At 41.6% G+C, this 19,330-nt stretch overlaps 1 protein-coding gene across 45 annotated transcripts in view; it reads right to left on the bottom strand.

Moving 5' to 3' along the window:
- Nucleotides 1-19,330, bottom strand: part of NRXN3 (neurexin 3) — a 1,829,497-nt gene that overhangs the window by 1,652,193 nt on the left and 157,974 nt on the right. For 34 of the 45 annotated variants that reach the window (XR_008306051.1, XR_008306106.1, XR_008306104.1 and 31 more), the window contains 2 exons: nt 16,388-16,417; nt 12,479-12,490 (listed from right to left, as the gene is read on the bottom strand). The exons of 6 other annotated variants lie outside the window; for them this stretch is intronic. Coding sequence is in view for 34 of the 39 variants with exons in the window: in XM_053245247.1 (XP_053101222.1) it covers nt 12,479-12,490; nt 16,388-16,417 (42 nt within the window). In the remaining 5 variants the exon portion in view is untranslated. The remainder of the gene's footprint in view (nt 1-12,478; nt 12,491-16,387; nt 16,418-19,330) is intronic. 5 more of the 45 variants (XM_053245074.1, XM_053245177.1, XM_053245150.1 and 2 more) reach the window with 1 other exon arrangement.

The following is a 19,330-nucleotide window of genomic DNA, read 5'->3' on the forward strand; positions in this document are numbered from 1 at the left end:
ATGCTGGTTCTCTTCCTTTTACACAAAATGAGATCGCAAAATGGTGGCCAGCTGCAGTCTACATTAGATTCTGCACAGGATACATTAATTTTGTAAGTACAGAAAGCATACACTGTAGCACACACATTGCAACATTAGCCACATTGCCTCTCCTTTTGGGGGCATTGTCTCTTCAGTCTATGCTGGGTGAAATTCTACGAGTGAAATTCTAATTCATACTCAACCATATGGTACAAAACAGGCACACACTCTGATTTCTGTGGAATCCCATCTCAGCTGAACCAATGGGGGATTTATCATTGGCTTTAATAAAGGGGAAAGGCTCAGCTTTCCTACCTAGATATGATCAGTTCACCACACTAGCAGCTGCCCATGGCCCCAATACCTGCACAAGAGCTAAGAACCAACAATATTCAGCATCTCTTACATTCAGAGACCTCACAGCCCAGCTATCATGGAAAAAGAACTGCACTGGCTGCCCATATGTTTCCGGGTGATATACAAAGTGCTGGTTATTACCTATAAAGCCCTTAACGGCTTGGTACCAGGTTATTTAAGAAAGCACCTCCTTTGTCATGAACCCTCCCACCTTTTACGATCTTCTGAAGAGGTCCGGTCATGGTTGCCAACAGCTCATCTGGTGGCGACTCGGGACCGAGCTTCCTCTGTGGCTGCCCCAGGGCTTTGGAATATGCTCCCTGCTGAAATAAGAGCATCTCCTCTGCTTGTTTTCAGGAAGACCCTCAAGACTATCCTGTTCTCACAAGCTTTTTGTTAGAATTTAAATAATTTAAATAATTTGTTTTATATTGTTTTCATCGTGTTTTATGTATTTTAACTTGTGATTTTAATGTTGGGATTTGTGCACTGCCTAGAGATTTACATATCAGGCAATATAAAAATATGTAAGGAAAAGGGGCGGGGGGGAAGTACCACAGGAGAAAATGCCACAGCTCTGTGGCAGAGCACATATTTTGCATGTTTAAGCATCCAGGTTTATTCTCTCTCATTTAAAAGCCTCTTGGGTAGCAGAGCTAGAAAAGGTCTAGCCTAACACCCTGGACAGCCAGTGCCAGCAAAAGTAGACAATATGGGGTGAAATGGATCAGTGGTCTAGCTCTGTATAGGGCAGTGTTCTTCATTTCAAGTGATGACTCTCATTGACCTAAGTGCAGCTCCCAAACTAATTGTTGCTTAAGCCTGTGCAAAGCTTTGGCCAAAGTCCAATACTCTGTTCAGAATCCCAGCAATGTGCAGAGTTTGCCCAATGCCAGCAGGGCTCCTTTTAGAGAAACTGAGACTTCTCAAGCCCCAGCGCCATCTTGGAAGGCACGTTCGTAACTTGAGGAAGTATAGTCCTTCCCAACACTTTCTCAATAGAGCTTTAGAGGGAAAGTGCTGGGAAAGACTACATTTCCCAGTGTTCTGTTCATGCCTTCCAAGATGGTACTGGGACTGGTTTCAAAGCAGAACGCTGTTTCTCGAGCCCAAATCAGTTCACTGAATTAACGTCTTTAGTACATTAATTACAATATATGAAAAAGATTAAGAAACTCATAAATTCAAGAAAAAATACAAAGACAAATTATGCTATTGAAAAATCTGCTTATACAGGTTGAGCATCCCTTATCCGGACATCCGAAATCTGGAATGCTCCAAAATCCGGACACCATGCCGTAACAAAAATAAAAAACAAAAAACGCCTCAGCATTTTAAACATGCAGTCAAAAATTACTTACACAGTGTCCTGATTGGGGCCAGAAGTGCTCTGCCCTCCTCCACCAGAGAGGGCACCAGAGTGTTTGGGGAGGCTCTGTGTCCTCCCTCCCTACAAGCACGGCAGCCTCCAGGCTCGCGGGCGGCAAGATGGTGCCAGTCGCTGCGTCAGCCGTCTTTTTGCCCTGGTGGCCCAAGAGGCATGGAGAGGGAATCCTGCGGGGGTGCCGCTACTGACAGACCGCCTGAAGAGAAACCGCTCACTCAAACGCACCACCGGTGGCTTGTTAACTCTGCGGTGGCGCCCGGCAGCATGCTGCTGCTCCGAGCAATGCGCCACGTGTTTTAGTGACTTCTTTGCCTTCTTCACTTTCTTTTTACTTATGCTTGTTCCAAAATCCAGATTCCGAAATCCAGAAAAGTCTGAAGTCCAGAACACTTCTGGACCCGAGCAGTCCGGATAAGGGGTACTCAACCTGTAGTTTCTCTGTTGTTAGACTCATAATATAAGCTAAAAAGAGGCCAATAACACTGAACTCTGGATTCCGCCATGAGATTGTTTTTAATGAAAGGTGGTATATAAATCCAACAATAAATAAAATAAATAAAAACTCTATCACTCAACCGTGCAATTTATCTTAATTTGATATATTATGCTGGTTTCATAATTTTTGCCACATCCCATATCTTTTTAAAAGCCAATCATTAGCTGTAAATGTCAAAAAGCCTCTTGCCAATGGCAACTATGATTCAGTTCATTACCAGTTACCCAGGATGCTTTAGTCCACACAACCCAAAAGGATCACTAAAGGTCCATAATGAATAAAATGTGTTCCATTGCATTTATTATTATTTATTAACCTATATCCTACCATCTTCACCAAGTAACACAATTGCATCTAGTTTTTTAATATATCTCCATGGGCAAGTACAACATATAGGGGGAGAAAGCTCAGCCTCCCCAATAATTTGATTTTTAAAGCCTTTCAGGTGCTACATACCAGCTATATCACAATTTCAAATGAGTCTCCTTCACATCCTTCTTTTCCATTTAGAATTCATAGATGAGCCATTTCTAAAAAGTAAAACTGTTTTTAAAAAGAAACTAAAAGAAAGCAAACTACCTGAAGTGTCACATGTTTAACAAGCCAAAATTTTGGTGCAGTTTTGTTTTTTTTAAGAGAAGGATATGCCAAAATATTTCAGTTTTTTGGAACATATTCTTGTCTCATCTTCAATGGTTGTCTGTCCATTTCTGGGTGCAATCCAAGAAGCTGGTTATCACCTCTGAAGCCTTCAGTGATTTATGATCAGAGTACCTAAAGGGCCACCTTTTCCCGTATAAAAGTGCCCAATCACTGAGGTCATCTGATAGGACCTATATTCCACCAATTTCTGAAGAATAGTTATTGGAACACACGAGACAGCCTTCTCTGTTGTGGCATCTAGAGAGTTAAACTCTCTGCTCTAAGATAATTATCTGGACCCTCACTCCCTATTCTTTGCTGGTAGGTGAAAACCTCTCTTTTAGACAGGCCAATTCTGTTATTCTCTGGCTCCCTCTACCATTCTGATGTTATCCCATAACTTATCTTTCTCTGCTGTCTTATATTGTTATATTTCATCTTATTTTTGTTGATATTTACTTTATTGTTGATTTAATTGCTGTTAGCTTCCTTGGGTACCCTTGTGAGTGGAAAGGCAAGATAAAAATCCCCAAACAAATAAACTGATTTTAAAGTAATTAATAGCATGTGGGATCCATTTTACAGGACAAATCAACATCTTCAGAATGATAGCCAAGGCTGGCAGTATGGATGTAGTGTTGCTTCCCCGCCCCCCAATAATTAGATACGATTAGTGCGCAAATAAGTTTTTTTAAAATAATTAGTCACTGATGGTTTGCTTAAATATTTGCATAAACCCCTGTCTATTAAGCTGATATTATTCACAAGATTCTTAAATCCTAGTGGTGTTGCTGGCAAAGAGAAATGGAAAATTATTTTGCATATAACTCATTTAAATGCCACTAATTATTTAAGCATACAAGAGGAGGTCAGTAATTTTTCCCCCTCGTCACCTGCCACTCAGCACTTTTCACCTTGTTCCTCTACATGGATATAAATCCCAACTATGTAAAATAGACTTACTTCCAATAAACTATATTCAGGATTGTTGTAGCCACAAAGTGGTTTTTAAAAAAGAAAAGAAAAAGGTCACACTTAGCACAATGCTACAGGTTTCTATTCTCTTAAGTATTTCAGAACGATTCCACTTGCATCATAGGTAATTCCACTTGCAACATAAACTGCAAAGTGAAAAGACTCCAACAGGGATGTATAGGTTTTGAGACCGTAGGCATCTGTGCAAAGAAATCTGGAAGGGGGTGTGTGTCTTGTGATTTGGAGTCAGCCCTGTGTGGATTCAGATGGCTTGCTGCAAGTAAGTAGGATGGAACTTGAGGTTCTCGGTGAGCACATTTTCCAGACAAGTGAGCACTCCTGGGATGTTTCTACCCCTTTCTGTGTCATCAAAATCCAGAAATGTCTGGTTGACAATGTCAGGTTCGCTTCCGACATTTGCAAGCAAAAGTTGAAGTTGAGCTGAGAACATCGGGTGGTAAAGGAAACCTGAAATTCTCCACCCAACATTTCTGGGTTCAAAAAACATGAAAAGAGAAAGAAGTACCAGCTCACACCAGGAGTGTGCAATTGCCGAGAACCTCTGAATCTCATCTACAACTTTTGCAAAAGGTTGTCTGAACCCACCTCATGCATGTAACATAAAACTGAGTTGTGACCTGAATAGGAGAAGAGAGCTGGTCTTGTGGTAGAAAGCATGACTTGTCCCCATAGCTAAGCAGGGTCTGCCCTGTTTGCATATGAATGGGAGACTTGATGTGTGAGCACTGCAAGATATTCCCCTCAGGGGATGAAGCCGCTCTGGGAAGAACAGAAGGTTTCAAGTTCCCTCCCTGGCTTCTCCAAGATAGGGCTGTGAGAGATTCCTGCCTGCAACCTTGGAGAAGCCGCTGCCAGTCTGTGAAGACAAGACTGAGCTAGATAGACCAATGGTCTGACTCAGTATATGGCAGTTTCCTATGTTCCTAGTGGTAGGATAAATTGATGTTTCACACATTACAATGCAGCAAGCCCCGGATTACTCTGGAATGTACACCCAACAGGCAGTCAAAGACAATCTTGGCTCACTAACAAATGTACCTGTATGATACAATCATTTGCAAAACTTAAAAAAAAAAAAAACCCTCAAGTGTACACACACACATCTATCTATCTCAACCTTCAACATTTACAAATAAATGTCCACATGAGGATCAGCTGTTCATATTGGGCAAGTCTGCTACGTTTGGTGGGGAAGGGAGAAGACACTTCTGTAAGAAATTTAACTCCCACATGGAAACCTGTACACAGCTTTGTGCACCATACATTGTACATTCAAGTATGTGGCAGTCAGCACATTTTTATTTAGTATTAATTTATTTAGTACTTAGCAATGTGCTACTCCTGAAGCTCTTTGCTCTGGGCTGAAAGGGCAGAACCCAAACAAATTTAGATGTGCTTAATTCTCATTGAAATCAATAAGATATTTAAGTTTCATTGATTTCAAATGGGACTTTAGCATGCCTTCGTAAGTGGTCTTTAGATTTCACTCACAGTTTCCCCTTAGCGCTCCACATCAATAATATCTATTATTATTTCACCTTTACAAAGCACTTTTGAGTGTTCAAAACAAAATAATTCACATATTTTATTATTATCATGTAGTGCTATTGTCATCTATGTGAATGGCACTTTACGAAATATACGCAGGCAGGTCTCTGCCTCAAGAGACTTACAATCTGTCATTAAATATAGGAGAAACAACAGAGAAGTTGGGGAGGAAATGGAAGCACATGAGCACAGGAGACAATCACGTATGTATTGCAGTTACCTGACATAGGCTTATTTACAGCAGAGAATGGGAACTAAAAATTGTGCCAAAGTAATTAAAGCAGTAATCCTCACAAGACAACCCCTATCAGAGAAGCCTGTATTATTATCCTAATAATGAAGATCAGGGGACTACAGCTGAGAGCACAGTGGCTTACCCATGACAATCTAGTGCAGGGATTCCCAACTTTGGGTCCTCAGAATTTGTTGGACTACAGCTCCCATCATCCCCAGCCATCCCCAGCTTGCAAACAGAACCACATGTGTGCCACTATGTACAAAGAGAACATTTATGCATAGATCCTTGAGCCAAACCAAGTATGATCATAAAACAAAAAAGCACAGAAGAAATGAGGAAATTTATAGTGGAAGGTAACAGAAAGGCCAATTATCATTTCCTTAACCAAGGGCTGTCAAGAGAACAAATGCTATGGTAGAACGTGACTAAACATTAACTCAACCTCAATAGCAAATTAGAAGTTTGTTATTTATGATCTCTTTTGCCATCATTTATTTAGTGTGCTTCGGAAATGCACTCTGCATACTGGTTCTTTAACTCTCATCCTCCCCTCTATTCCACAAGAAAGAATTATGCCTCAATGCAAGCCAAAGCCTACCCAGTCATTCTTGGATTTAGCTTCTTATTCATTTCCAGGTGCATCGTATGATCTTACAGTTTACCAATATTCAAATCACAGGATCCAAACTGGACATATGGAATAAAGGAAAGAAAAATGTACTCCTCATTTTAGTTTCTGCAGTTGCTAACTACATTTGATCTTGCTGCATTTTTCAAAATGTAATGGAAAATATTCCCCACTTCTTGCAGAACAACAAATTTCTGTTGCAGAATGCAAGCAAATAATTCCTTAATAGATTATTCACATTTCAAGTGCCAACAAGTGATGGCAGTCCGTCACTTTTTACTTCATTGTAAGAAGGGCCAGGGGTGGCCCCATTATAGGTGTGTGCAGAACGTCCCAATTCAGGACATTCCAAGCTCGAAACAGGCCGTTCTGAGCATTCCAAGCGCGGAACAGAACCTCCTTTTATTTATTTATTTATTTATTTATTTATTTATTTATTTATTTATTGACATATTTTTATACCACCCAAAACTTACATCTCTGGGCGGTTTACAACAAAATAAAAACAAAGTAAAACATTAGTTAAAACAAAAACGAAAAGTTTAAAACATTACAACAATTTTAAAAAATTTTAAATAATATTTTAAAACAACATTAAAACCATTAAAACAATATTAATTAACCCTTTAAAAGGGGGTCCTATTCTGAGCTCAGAACTGAACCACCCCATTCCAGCCAGAAATTCCCAATCCATCTGGCTGTCATTCTGGATTCAAAAATGGCCACTATGCATAAGCAACTGTCATTTTTAAGTCCAGAATGGTGGCTGGGACATTCCGGCCAGAAATGGGGTCGTTCCATTGGAGTGACCAGCTCCCCTGTTGCTCTGATAGAACACCCTGAACATTTTGCATTCTGTGCACACCCTTATCCCAATAACCTTAAGCCCAGCTGCCTGACAGACTGATTTATTGGACCTGTGTGAAGCTTCAGCCAAAGCTGAATGCTCTCTGCACAGTCCCTCCTGGCTCTATGTGGAGACAACCATTCTCACCGTGCAGTGCTGCACTTTGCCCAGCGCTTGTGGGGGAGCTCCATTAAGGTAAACAAGCCCTATACCATCTTGGAAGGCTCTTACACTGAACTTTTTTTTTTTTTTGCCAAAGTGGCCTCCACTTTAAAAGGCTTAACAGGATAGTATCATATTAGCTTGATTAAGTTTAGTTTTATTGCTTAGTAGATCAATAAGTATATTGTTATTTTTTATCTTCACCTGTGTGACTTTTATGTTTCTTCTGGTCAGTGACCATAATAAAGATGATGAAGACCAGTAAAGATCACTGGATGAAGGACATTCTCGCAAATATTTTTTCAAGAAAATGTCAACACCTGAGTGTTCTGAATTGGAACCCCTCTTTTTATTTATTTATTTATTTACTTATTTATTTCATTCATTTATAAACTGCCCCATCCAAAGGATCTCGGCGTCACTGTCAGCCCCAGTGTAATTCCAGGTATAGGTATACCCTCTTGCAAATAGCAGTTTCTCTCAAGCTGTGACAGCATGCTATGTTGAAATTCACTGCAATAAATGAAGGCAGTGTGCATCATTATTCATTGACACAATTCACATATTTATTCCAGTTCACCAGTTTTGCTATTCTGATGCTGACTGTCCTATAGGCTTCTGCAGAGTTTAGGATTCGGCTTCATAAAGCCTACTTTATAAGACATATAAATGGTTTTTCATGGACAGAAACAATAACCATTGTTTACCTGGCATGATACTACACAACTCTGATTTTATTTGTATATCACCATGTCATTCCGAATTTCTAAATACAATCTTAGCTTAAAGGACCTTCCATATCTAAAAGACCACATTTATAAATACAGTGGCTGACATCCTAAAGAAGTGAGGACACAGTGGGAGGCTTCCCACTTCTAGTGCATGCATATGGAAAGGGGAGCAATTTTTACTGATCTTCTCTGCCTCCAGAAGGGCTCTGTGTGTCCCCAAAATATGACCTGGAGCACTGCACAGCATTCAGGGAGATTTTTCAGAAGAAACAGAGCACTTCTGGAGGCAGAGGAGATCAGCAAAAATTGCTCCTGCACCTTGAACACTACAGACAAGGGGAAGCCACTGGCTGCATCCTTGCTTCAGTAGTTAGGATGTCAGCCAATGAGTCTCTTCCAAAGATATATATCTCAAAAACCTGAAAGAGAAATGCACTTTTTAAAAAACCCAGAAAAACAGTTTGCTGGTAGGATCAACTCAGGTGTTGACATTTTCTTGAAAATTATTTGCAAAAGTGTCCTTACTCCATCACTTCACGTAGGTCACTTGGGATGCGACTTGTAAGTTAGGGATTAATTGCTTGCCTTTTGCAACAGAAGTCTGTTATTCTGCAAAGGAAGGGAATATTTGCCATTGCATTTTGAAAAGCAAAGCAAAATCAAATGTACCGTAATTTGGGGCAGAAAGGCCACATCGGCGTAAAAGCCGCAGTAAGGGAAAAAAGACTGAACAATTGCAGAAACCCAGCAGAAACACCGCATCGGCATAAACGCCACAGTTAAAGAGGGACATCATGCATTATTTTTTGGTTGTATTGAATGCTTTAAAATTTACTACAGCTTGATCCTGAATTCTAGCATAAACGCCACTTCAGTGTAAACGCTGTGAGTGGCAATAAACAACTTTTAATAATGTACCCACTGCAGCCTTTCTACCCCAAATTACGGTAGGTAGCCACTGCCAGCTGATCATCTTGCATCCTTGCCCTGCCTTATCTTTGCCAACCTGAGCAGCTTAACCCATGAGACAGCATTATTTGTAGCATCAGATGCCTGGTCCAAGAACATGAAATGTAACTCATATTTGATGAAGAAGAGTTGCAATGCACAGGATTGTTTATACAGTGAGAGTCTGCCAAATGAAACAGTTGTCCAGGGGGACTCGCAGGAGCTGTTGATTGTATTACAACTGGGTAGGTATTGTTTCTCTCTTTCCCAAAAGCCTCAACCCAGTTCAACATCCCCCAACAGTTTCTTAGTCCCAGTCCAGGCATTCATCTGGGTGGCGACAGTCTCTGCCCTCGCCTCCACCATTATCATGACACAGCATGTTTGTTTGTTTGTTTGTTTAACATATTTCTATACCATCCAAAACTTGCATCTCTTGGAGGTTTACGTTTTTTTAAAAAAAAAGTTAACATGGGAATTCCACATAGTGGCCCAGAGGGTCTGATGAAGCAAGGCTCTTCTTATGTTCCTATGCATGAACAACTATTTCCATGATTAGAACCTAACACTTTTTTTAAAGCTGAAGGGTCACATTAATTGGGTGGGTACATATACGGGCCTCCATGTCATATGAACCATTAGGTACAGGCAGGGCTGATGAGAAGGGGAGAGCCTGGCGGTCCAGAGGGGGCCCCAGCCAGGGTGTGTGCATAGGTGACAATAACACTCCTTCAGGGTCCCTCGCTGCTGGCTCTTGGTTTTCCAGTGAGAAATGCGAAGTGCAGCCTTCCAGGGAGAGGGAGGAAGAAAGAATGGTAAGGATCGAGGGCTCTTGGCTGGGCTTAGGGCTAGAGCAGCTGGCGGCAGTTCAGCTCCTCTCCGTAGGATCCTTAGAAAGACAAAGGGGGAGGAGAGAATCCACCCCCAAACACACACACACACACACAGAGCGAATGCTGATGAGCCCAACTCACTCCCCTGCCTGCCTTCAATTGCGCCATAAGGCAAGGCATGAAGGAGCAGCAGAGCTACAGAGAGGGTGGGAAGAAGGAGCGGAGGCAGAGAGGCACACTAGAGTCGTCACTTTTTATTCAGCTGTGAAGGGGTGAGAGATCAAGAGTTGTGTGAGTGCATGCATGTGTGAACAGGCCACCTGTACACTCCCAGGGATAAACCCAGGACACACAGCCACACGCCCACTCCTCTGCTTACTCGTTACTACTACTCCCCCTCTCCGCAGCCTGCTCAACCACCATGAGCCATCTCCTCCCTGCATGTCTCTCTGCAGAACGTGAGTAGGGGCTTGCAGTTGACAGAGGCCAAGCAAGGAGGAAAGGCCTTCCCTGCCCACTTCCGTGGGATCTTTCTCCCCTCATTCTCAAGGGCCCTGTATTCACTTCTTTTCCCTTCAGAAGTCTTCTCTACCACTGCAATATTTATCCTTCGATGCCACCCCCACCCCCGCAAATCTGCTTTTTTCTTTCCCCCGCCCACCTTCTCAGGGAATAAGTGGGCAGCCATCTAAATATTTCCAGTTTCCCCTTCTGGTGCCTCCCCTACCCCAGGCAAAGACAGAATAGCTTCCATTTGTCAACAGAAGAAAGTTAACATCACAGCCTGAATCCAGCCTGTACTTTCCATGACCTACACTTGCAAATGGTTTAACTTAAGCTAATGACATCATTCTTTCTCTTTTGTATTCTATTAATGTGTGTGACAAAATCTTTGTCTTTGTTACAGATTCACTCTCCAAAACTCATTTTTAGGGTGCAAACTGAGATGTCACTTACTACTGAATAACATTCTTGTAATATGTAGAACGGGGTGGTTAAAGAATGGCAAAAAAAAAAAAAGATGGAGAAAGGATTATAGTCTATGTTAGTACCTTTGACTACAGCATCAAGGAGTTCTACTTTAAATGATCCAGAATAAATATATATGTGGTTTTATGGCTGAAATGTAAGCATTACTGCCTTGCCTTCTACAATCATTCTTCCCACTTGTTTTACTTCTTTCCCCATTATTCTGCTCAGTGTATTGTGGTGTCCCAGAACTATCATCCATGTTTTCTTTTCCTATTCCCTATTTCATCTGTATACCAGGCACCATATGTTGTTGTTATTTGCACATCAATACAAATCCTGTGTAAAGATTTATAGCTGCTACACCCTTGCTGGGGAGCCCAAATTTTTATTTCACCAGGGCCTGAACCAGCTCTTGGCAGCCCTGGGTGCAGGGTAAAGCACAGCAGCATGCAATCTACCTTCACCATACAAAGACTGCCACTGCTGGGCAAAGCATCTGAATCAGGCCATCAAGTCATTAGATTCCAAGATGTCAGCCTATACCATACCAGCAAAACACGTATTTCCAAGCAACTTATTTGTTAGGCAACATTTTTTTAAAAAAACAACCCACACAAACAGTATCATATCTGGAAACTGAAGAGACTGCTTGCATTCAAATGAGTCTTACATGTTCTCCTTTTCTTCTTCCTTTTTCTTCTTCCAAACACCCACACCAACAGGAGGCCTATAGACTCAAAATGCTTTTGTTTTTTTGACAGCTCTGATTAGACAGGGATGACTGCCCTTCTTGCATGCCACCAATAGGTATAAGCTGCTGAAAGGTAAGCTGAAGCTGGATATCTCACTTGATTTTCCTTAATGAGATGCGCATCAGAGAGGAAACCTTTGCATTTTTGCAAAGTGGAGCTATCCTCTTCCACTAGACTCCAACAACACAGCATTCTTCCAGACAATGATTTGTCCAAGAACAGTGATCACTCAAGCTATAACAACCTTTCTCATTGAAGTTTAATGTTCCAAGGATTTCTGTATCGTTTCCATCCTCTTCCACCAAAACCATGGATTTTCACATTTGTATCTCTTAATACATGTATCCAACTTTATTTAGATATGTGGACAGTATGGACCCACACTGATATGTGGACCCACATCATACAGTGGGTATGTTTTATGCCATAATCCTCTTACATCGAACCAATTCCATATGTTGGCACAATAGTACCAATACAATACCACAGGCTCCAGCTACATTATTAACATAACTCAGTATGTATGGCATGGGTTTCATTTATTGTTGCTGTAACACAAGTGAGAATTCCCAAACGGTGGCATTATATATCTAAGTGTCAGAAACAAGAATGTCAACTCTGGGGCTCATGCCCCAATCATTTCTTGTGTTTACCAAACTCACATTTCATCCTTCAGGTTCAATTACAAAATGCCACAAAGTAGCCCATAGGTCAACATACAAATGGTAAGACACCTATTGATGGGGATAGCAAAGGAAGTGATTCACCAACAAGGTGATTTTTTATTTTTTTTTAAAAAAAACTAAACACATTTGTATGGGCCATAGGCATTTTTAGAAGATGCCCTGCATGATACCAGAACATTCAACAAGCATATTAATAACCAGAGCCATTCTGTTTAAAAAGAAAATGATTGATACCTTTACTTCTACCTATAAGGTATGGAGTGGTATGTCCACATAAGCACAGGTACGGAGAAGTGTCCACCAGAGAGAAGGCAAGAGAAAAGAGGAAGAGGAAGGATAAAAAATAATAATAAAATAAAATTAGATCACTGTACACATCACCAAAAGACAACTTGAAAATAAGCATACAAACACAGCACAAAATAAAGAACACTCAAAAGATAGACACTATTTTACAAGGAATCAAACCACCCCACACAGAGAAAGCTGCTGCTTAAGCTCTTTAACTCCAGTGTCATATGGAGAAAGGCAAAGCTTTCATGCAATCGCAGCACATCAACAATCCACAGCAAACCACAGCAAACTCAAAATCACAAAGAAAACAGAGGTTAAAACATGGGGCAAAAGGAGGGGATATCCCGTGGAAACATATCTGCACAATATTTTCCACCTACCAATAGTGCTGTAGCAGGAAGAAGATTGCACAATTGTTCTGGATACATAAATGTACACGCTGCATCTCTATATTATATTGCCACTGTATATAATATGTGTTTATAGGCAAGTCCATTCACACAGGTATGCTAGCATTTTAAACACACTATATAAATATTCACCAGAGTGGAATCATGGAGATAATTAGCTGGAAAGAAAAGTACAGCCACAATTGTTGAAAACAATGAGATGGATAAAGGGTGATGTAGAGAAATATTAGAGGCTGGTGGTTCCTAGGCTAGTCACCAGGCAAGCGGAAGCAAGAGGAAACCATGGTCATTGATCTAAGGTTGGCTGAGGTCGCTCTCTTCAAATTGAGTGGACTGCAGTTTTCAGTCTATAAAGTGCATTACATTGAATGAAGTTGGCATTACAACGCTTGCTTCCATGGACATGCACTCCATAATATAATGCCTTTTCATGAATCTGGTCGAAGAAGCCTTATATGTTCATCGTTCCTGAAGAAGTCAGTGGCTGACATCCAGACGAACACTGCACTAGTGCAATGAACAAAGATGCACCAAAGATATTGTAGCTAAGCGGATGCTCAGATCAGGGGCGGAGCCACAATTGGGTGAATGGGTCCAAAGTACCTGGGCCACCACGACTCAGGGGCCACACCTTGTGGCCCCAGAAATGCCGCTTGTGTCTGCTGTCAGATGCTGGGGGGGGAGGTGATTTCGCTCCCAAATGGGGCCACATGGCCCCATTTGGGAGTGAAATCGGCCAGTGCTGCATTTGCAGAGCAGCCAGAGCAGCTTTCCCTGCCTTTTGAAAGCAGGGAGAGCCACTCCTGGCCAATTTCACTTCCAAACAGCGCCGCACGGCCCCATTTGGGAGTTAGATGGCATGGCCAGAGCAGCTGGCCCTGCCTTTAAAAGGAGCCACTGGCTTCCTAACAGAGCCACCTAAATGGAGCCACTGGCTTCCCTCCGTGCCTGGCTCAGATCTTGCACAACCAAGAGAGCAGACAGCTTTGCACCATTTCCTGCAACGTATGTAGACTGAGGAAGATGATTCACAGCAGGAGATACGCTAATGGGTGTGCAAGTGCATCCTATTGTATTTGAGTAACACTAATCTGGAAGGCAAGCTCCCAACTGGCTAGTGCAACATCTTTATACAAGTGCAACATTCAGCTTTTAAACCTAAATATGGGTAGCTGGGACTCACCAAGTGCACTGGTTACCCCTTGGTGCTTCACCATGCTTGACTATTTGAGTAATGAGACCAGCTGAAAAATGCAGTGCAGTAGAAAGGCAAGTGAGGAGCTTGCTGCGGCCTAGCCAAGCACACTGAATACAGAGCAATGGACTCTTAATATCATAATAGGAGTGACAGATCAGGACTGGAATGGGGTCTGCTGAGCCTCCTGATAGGAAACCCAGATTGTTTAGCCACCTTAAAGCTTGGGTAAAGCCCTAGAACAGATCTGCTTAGTGGCATCATTCCCCATTGGCCAGCACCAGTCATCCATGTTCCAGATTAGCTGGGCAAAATGCACCTCTGCTATCTGTCCAGCAACGGATTCAGCAGGAAAGTCATCTCTTCAACCTGCAGGCTAACTGGCTTACAATAGGATGTGCTCACAAAACAGCACATAGGATTGGGTGCTAGTATTGGGTGTTTGTGTCATAGCAATGGGGCAGGGACCCTGCTAATCCCATTTTAATTTCCTCCTACAGGGTTCTTTCAGATGCAATAGTTTCAAAAAGGACAGATCAAACCTGTGCTGGTCTCACTTAAAAATGCATTTGAAGAGGGAGTTTTGGTTGGCAAGTACTCTATGCTACCTGCAAGGACAAGTGATGCTACCTGCAAGGGAGCACTTCTCTGTTTGTGTCAATGCAGCTAACTAGAATCAGACTCTGAGGAATAACTGAGCTCCTATATGGCTTGACAGTTCTGGCTTGCCTCCTGGTGCTGTGATCCTAACACAACGCCCTGTTCCCTGACTCTGAGAGAAACTAATTCCCAGATCTGAATCAGCAGTGGTAGACTGAACCCTACATATCCGGGCTAAAACAGGGTTACTGATTCTCTAGATGGAAGCTGCATGGATGATCCCTTGATCATATTGGCTATCTTCTATCTGTGGCCTTGAGCACTCTCCTGCTCAAAACACTGCTCTCAGTTGACTCACCAAATAGTCCCTGGATGCTAAATGGAACAGAGGTGTATCGCTCCCTGTACTGGGTTTCATAATCCAGAGGCAGCTATGGTCACACCAGTGAAGCAAGATACCTGTGGTTCATTCTATAGTAGCACAGTGTCATGAGCCCTGCCCTGAACAGTGACTGAGTCCCTGAGGAGGCAGGACCACCACACGACCCAATCCTGGGCCCTCAAACCAGGCCAGAGCCTGAAAGAATCCCAAAATTGGGGCCTCCTAAAACAGTGCCCTCAGAGTCTGATCCCACCAAAATGGCACACTAAGACCTGAGCCCCCTCAAACACTTTGCCCCTTCCACACTTTCTACATGTCAGTGCCCCGCAACAGGCTAGACAGGATCAGAGAGGGAGGAGAAATGCCAGACTCCAAGCTATTCTCAAGGCAGGGAAGCAAAGCCCAGAAAGAGTAGCCTGAACTCTGAGGTATTTAAGGGCAAGTGCTGGAGCTCTGGAGCTTTTCATCTCTGAGTGATCCATTGTGCTGCAACCTTCCTTGTCTCACCTTGCTGCCTTCCAGACTTCCTAGGCTCTTGTCCATGGCAAGGGATGTGACATCCAGAGTCCTCTATCTGTTCTAAACATTCCCTGCATGCTCTCCATGTTCCTCTCCAAACCAAACAATGGCACTTTGTGCCCAGCATGACAACATAAGAGCCCATTCTTCCAAATTTAGTCAATGCACAGTCACATTTGGGCTGAGCTACAAGAATAGGGTCTCTGATTTTAGAGCTAACTCATTTTGTCAGCCAGCTGGGACACTGCATTCTGTACACATTTGAACTTTTTAAGCCACAGACTCAAAACAGAAAGACCATTAGCTGGACATTGTCTTCAAGTATCTAGAGTCATTCCACAAAAACAGTAAGTGTGTTCTTGCAGAAGATTTGCCCTGACAAGGGGAGAGGACTGAATTTACCAAGTGGGTACAGTCACTATACCAGATATCAAAACAAAGGCAGAAAGTCTGATGGATACCAAGGCAAGATGCATGTCCACATTTCTCTTTAAATGTTGCTTCGGGCACATCAACTCATTAGCAGCTCACCCAACTTCGGACTTCCAAAGATTATTGTCTGGAGCATTGGCCATACAGCCCAAAGTTCGGTAAATGAGTAATGAGGCAAGAGAGGGGAGTAATGCAAAGCAGGCTGACTGCCTTTGGTGGGAGGGCTTATGCAAGCTAGCCCTGGGCTAGGAGGAAGCACAGGATCATGGCCACACTCAGCTACTGGCAAAAGTGGGAAAGAAAAGACTTACCTTGTTCACCCATCATCAGGTGTGAAAGGCCTTTGAGAAAGAGAAAGGAAGAAGGAAATGAGAAAGCATAGAGCAGAAAAGGAGAAAGGTAAACATAGGAAAACACATATATCTGTCATTTATATAGCCCAATAATATTGGAGAACGTGACATACTTGATCAAGAGTAAGTATGAATATTTCACACTCTGCATGCATGTGCACACACCACAGCTTCCCCTATCAAATGAGAAAGCTTGGCTGCAGATAGAGAAAAGATGCAATACACTTCTATTTTTTTGTCAGTGAGAAAATGCCCACTGACTTTAATGGAAGGTGTATAGTTACAGTTAGATGTTTGTGTTAGACAAGCAGGAAGTATTCATGAGTGTGTGTGTGTGTGTGTGTTAGGCAATCACTCTCATTTTATTGAACATAACTTTATGTATAACATGCCAAAACTCTAGTCCATATTCCTGATTAAGAACATGTAAACCACCACTGATCTCAGATCACCCACTTCTCATAAATTCTATTCCCAAGCTGTATAGCAGCATATCTCAAATTCTGCAAACATCCACACACAGTTATGCCCATAAACTGTAAATCTTAAAGCATTGAGGCTGGATATCATTAATCTTTCAGAGTTGGAGATGCTGATTGAAAAAAATCGGGCAGTTTTGTCTAACAACAGTTTTGAGATTTCTAGTTATTTGTTCCATTTCTCCATCCTGTTAGAAATCTAAAATCCAGATCATCCAAAGGAAATGTTCATCCAAAAGAACTCTCCAGCAGATAAGGGGATTAATATCTGTAATAACTGTAAAAAATATAAACACAAATATTTAAATGTTCAAGATTACTAAGGATTTAGAGGGGAAATAATCAGAAATGACAGGTTTAGCAATCAGTTTTTTCTCTTTACTATAAATAAATGCAGCAGATTTGTTTTGATTGAGACATGTCCCAGACTTTGAGTGTGTGTGTGTACATGCATGTTAAACTCTGAGGCATTACTGAATGATGCATTTTTACTTAATTTGAAAATACTGGTGTGCAGCTCCATTTATGGTTATTGCTGCCACTGATGCCCATGAAAAAATAATATGTTGATTCAATTCTGATCAATGCTGTAAAAGCAGCCGCCTGCTAACTGATCAAAGAGGCAGCTTTTAAAAGTGGTGATTCTCTTTATTGAGCAGGGGAAGAGCAACGGGCCCTATCCATCCCCAACACAGCATCCCTCCAGTGGCTGTTGCTGGTGTCTTATCTTATGTTTCGTTTTTAGACTGTGAGCCCTTTGAGGACAGGGAGCCATTTTATTTATTTATATCTATAACTGCTTTAGGAACTTTTGTTGAGAAGCAGTATATAAATGTTGTCATATTCCTATCCAAAAATACACTGAGGCAAAATCATACAGACTATAAATACAAGACAAATCCTCAAGCTATGGTAAACTAACATGCCATGAAACTTTGCTTGAGGTTTTGTATTTTTAAACATTATTAATAGTTACATTCTTTATATCCCACTCTGATATGAAGATCCCAGTAAGGTTAGGATCCATGTCCACGGGGCTTAAACTTCTGAATTTTTGACATCTAACTGGGATTGAGTAATAGCAGTAGTCAAACTTCAACTACAGTAGCAGTAGTCTAAATAAAAAGCTTATCACTTCCCTGCTTGCCTCCCATTGCTAGGGAATTGCCTGAGACAAAATAATTGATTTGCAATAGCTGATCTGTGATTGAAGTTTAAATTTTAAGTAATTAAGTAATTGCTGCAATCATGTTTCTCACACTTCGCACATTATGCATTAATTGAGAACTAACCCTATTTGGGCTTTATATGAGGAATTAATTATTATGACATTTGTCTGCCATTAACAATACAGTCAATAAGCCCAAAACATAAGGTTCCCTGGTGTGCCTTATGATCATGCCATTTTCATTAGTTGTCTCACAGGAACTGCTAGGTACTTCTAGATGTTACATTTTGCAGATGATTGGTTCTAGAATCACCCATAAAGCACCCATTCAAGCAGGGAAAGGGGGCAATCACCATTCTTTTTCTAGGAGAAATTTCACTGGACTGCCTGGAAGTTATACATTGTTTCCAAAAATCCTAAGCATATTGAATTTGTGTGTGAATGGCACACATCAAGAAAGGAAGGAAGGAAGGAAGGAAGGAAGGAAGGAAGGAAGGAAGGAAGGAAGGAAGGAAGGAAGAGAAAGAAAGAAAGAAAGAAAGAAAGAAAGAAAGAAAGAAAGAAAGAGAGAGAGAGAGAGAGAAATCAGTCTGCTTAGAATTTTGGAAATAATATCTCTCTTCCAGGCAGTCCAGCGAAAATTTTCCTTGAAAAAGATAAGATATTGAAATGTGTTGGAATAAATTTTTTTCCAGCAGCTGCTCTTGCTTTATTTTTGTGCCTATCCCAGCTAATATTGTGAAATGATTGCCAAGTGAAATGATCCTCTATTTCACTTGGCAATCACCATTCCTAGTCCATATGGATTACCATGACTGGCACGGGTGCAGGGGGAGAGAACTATTGGTACACCCAAACAATGTAGCTCAAATACACACCACAGGAAATAGTGCTTTAGTGAGTCACTTCCTGTCTCGGGGCTTATCTTCCACCTAGCAGTGAAATTGAGAACAGCCTTTATTTTGGGTAGTATCTGTTACACCTATGTGGACCAAAAAAGAAAACAAGAGGGGATAGTGAGATAGTGCTACCTCACAACAGACAATATAATAATAGGAGGGGAAATGAGAAATGGCATATTATAGACAGTTACAATAGCAGCCATACAAAAGGAAGTCCCTATTTGGATATTACACTGTACATGCATATAGGTGTGCCGTACATGTTTTTATGCATATGTTCATTTTAACAGTGAACCTGAGTACAGGCCCTCTCAAATGCAGGTTGCAGATTGGAAGTGCACTGCTGTATATA

The sequence above is a fragment of the Hemicordylus capensis genome, chromosome 1, assembly GCF_027244095.1.
Source record: "Hemicordylus capensis ecotype Gifberg chromosome 1, rHemCap1.1.pri, whole genome shotgun sequence".
NCBI classification, from domain to species: domain Eukaryota; kingdom Metazoa; phylum Chordata; class Lepidosauria; order Squamata; family Cordylidae; genus Hemicordylus; species Hemicordylus capensis.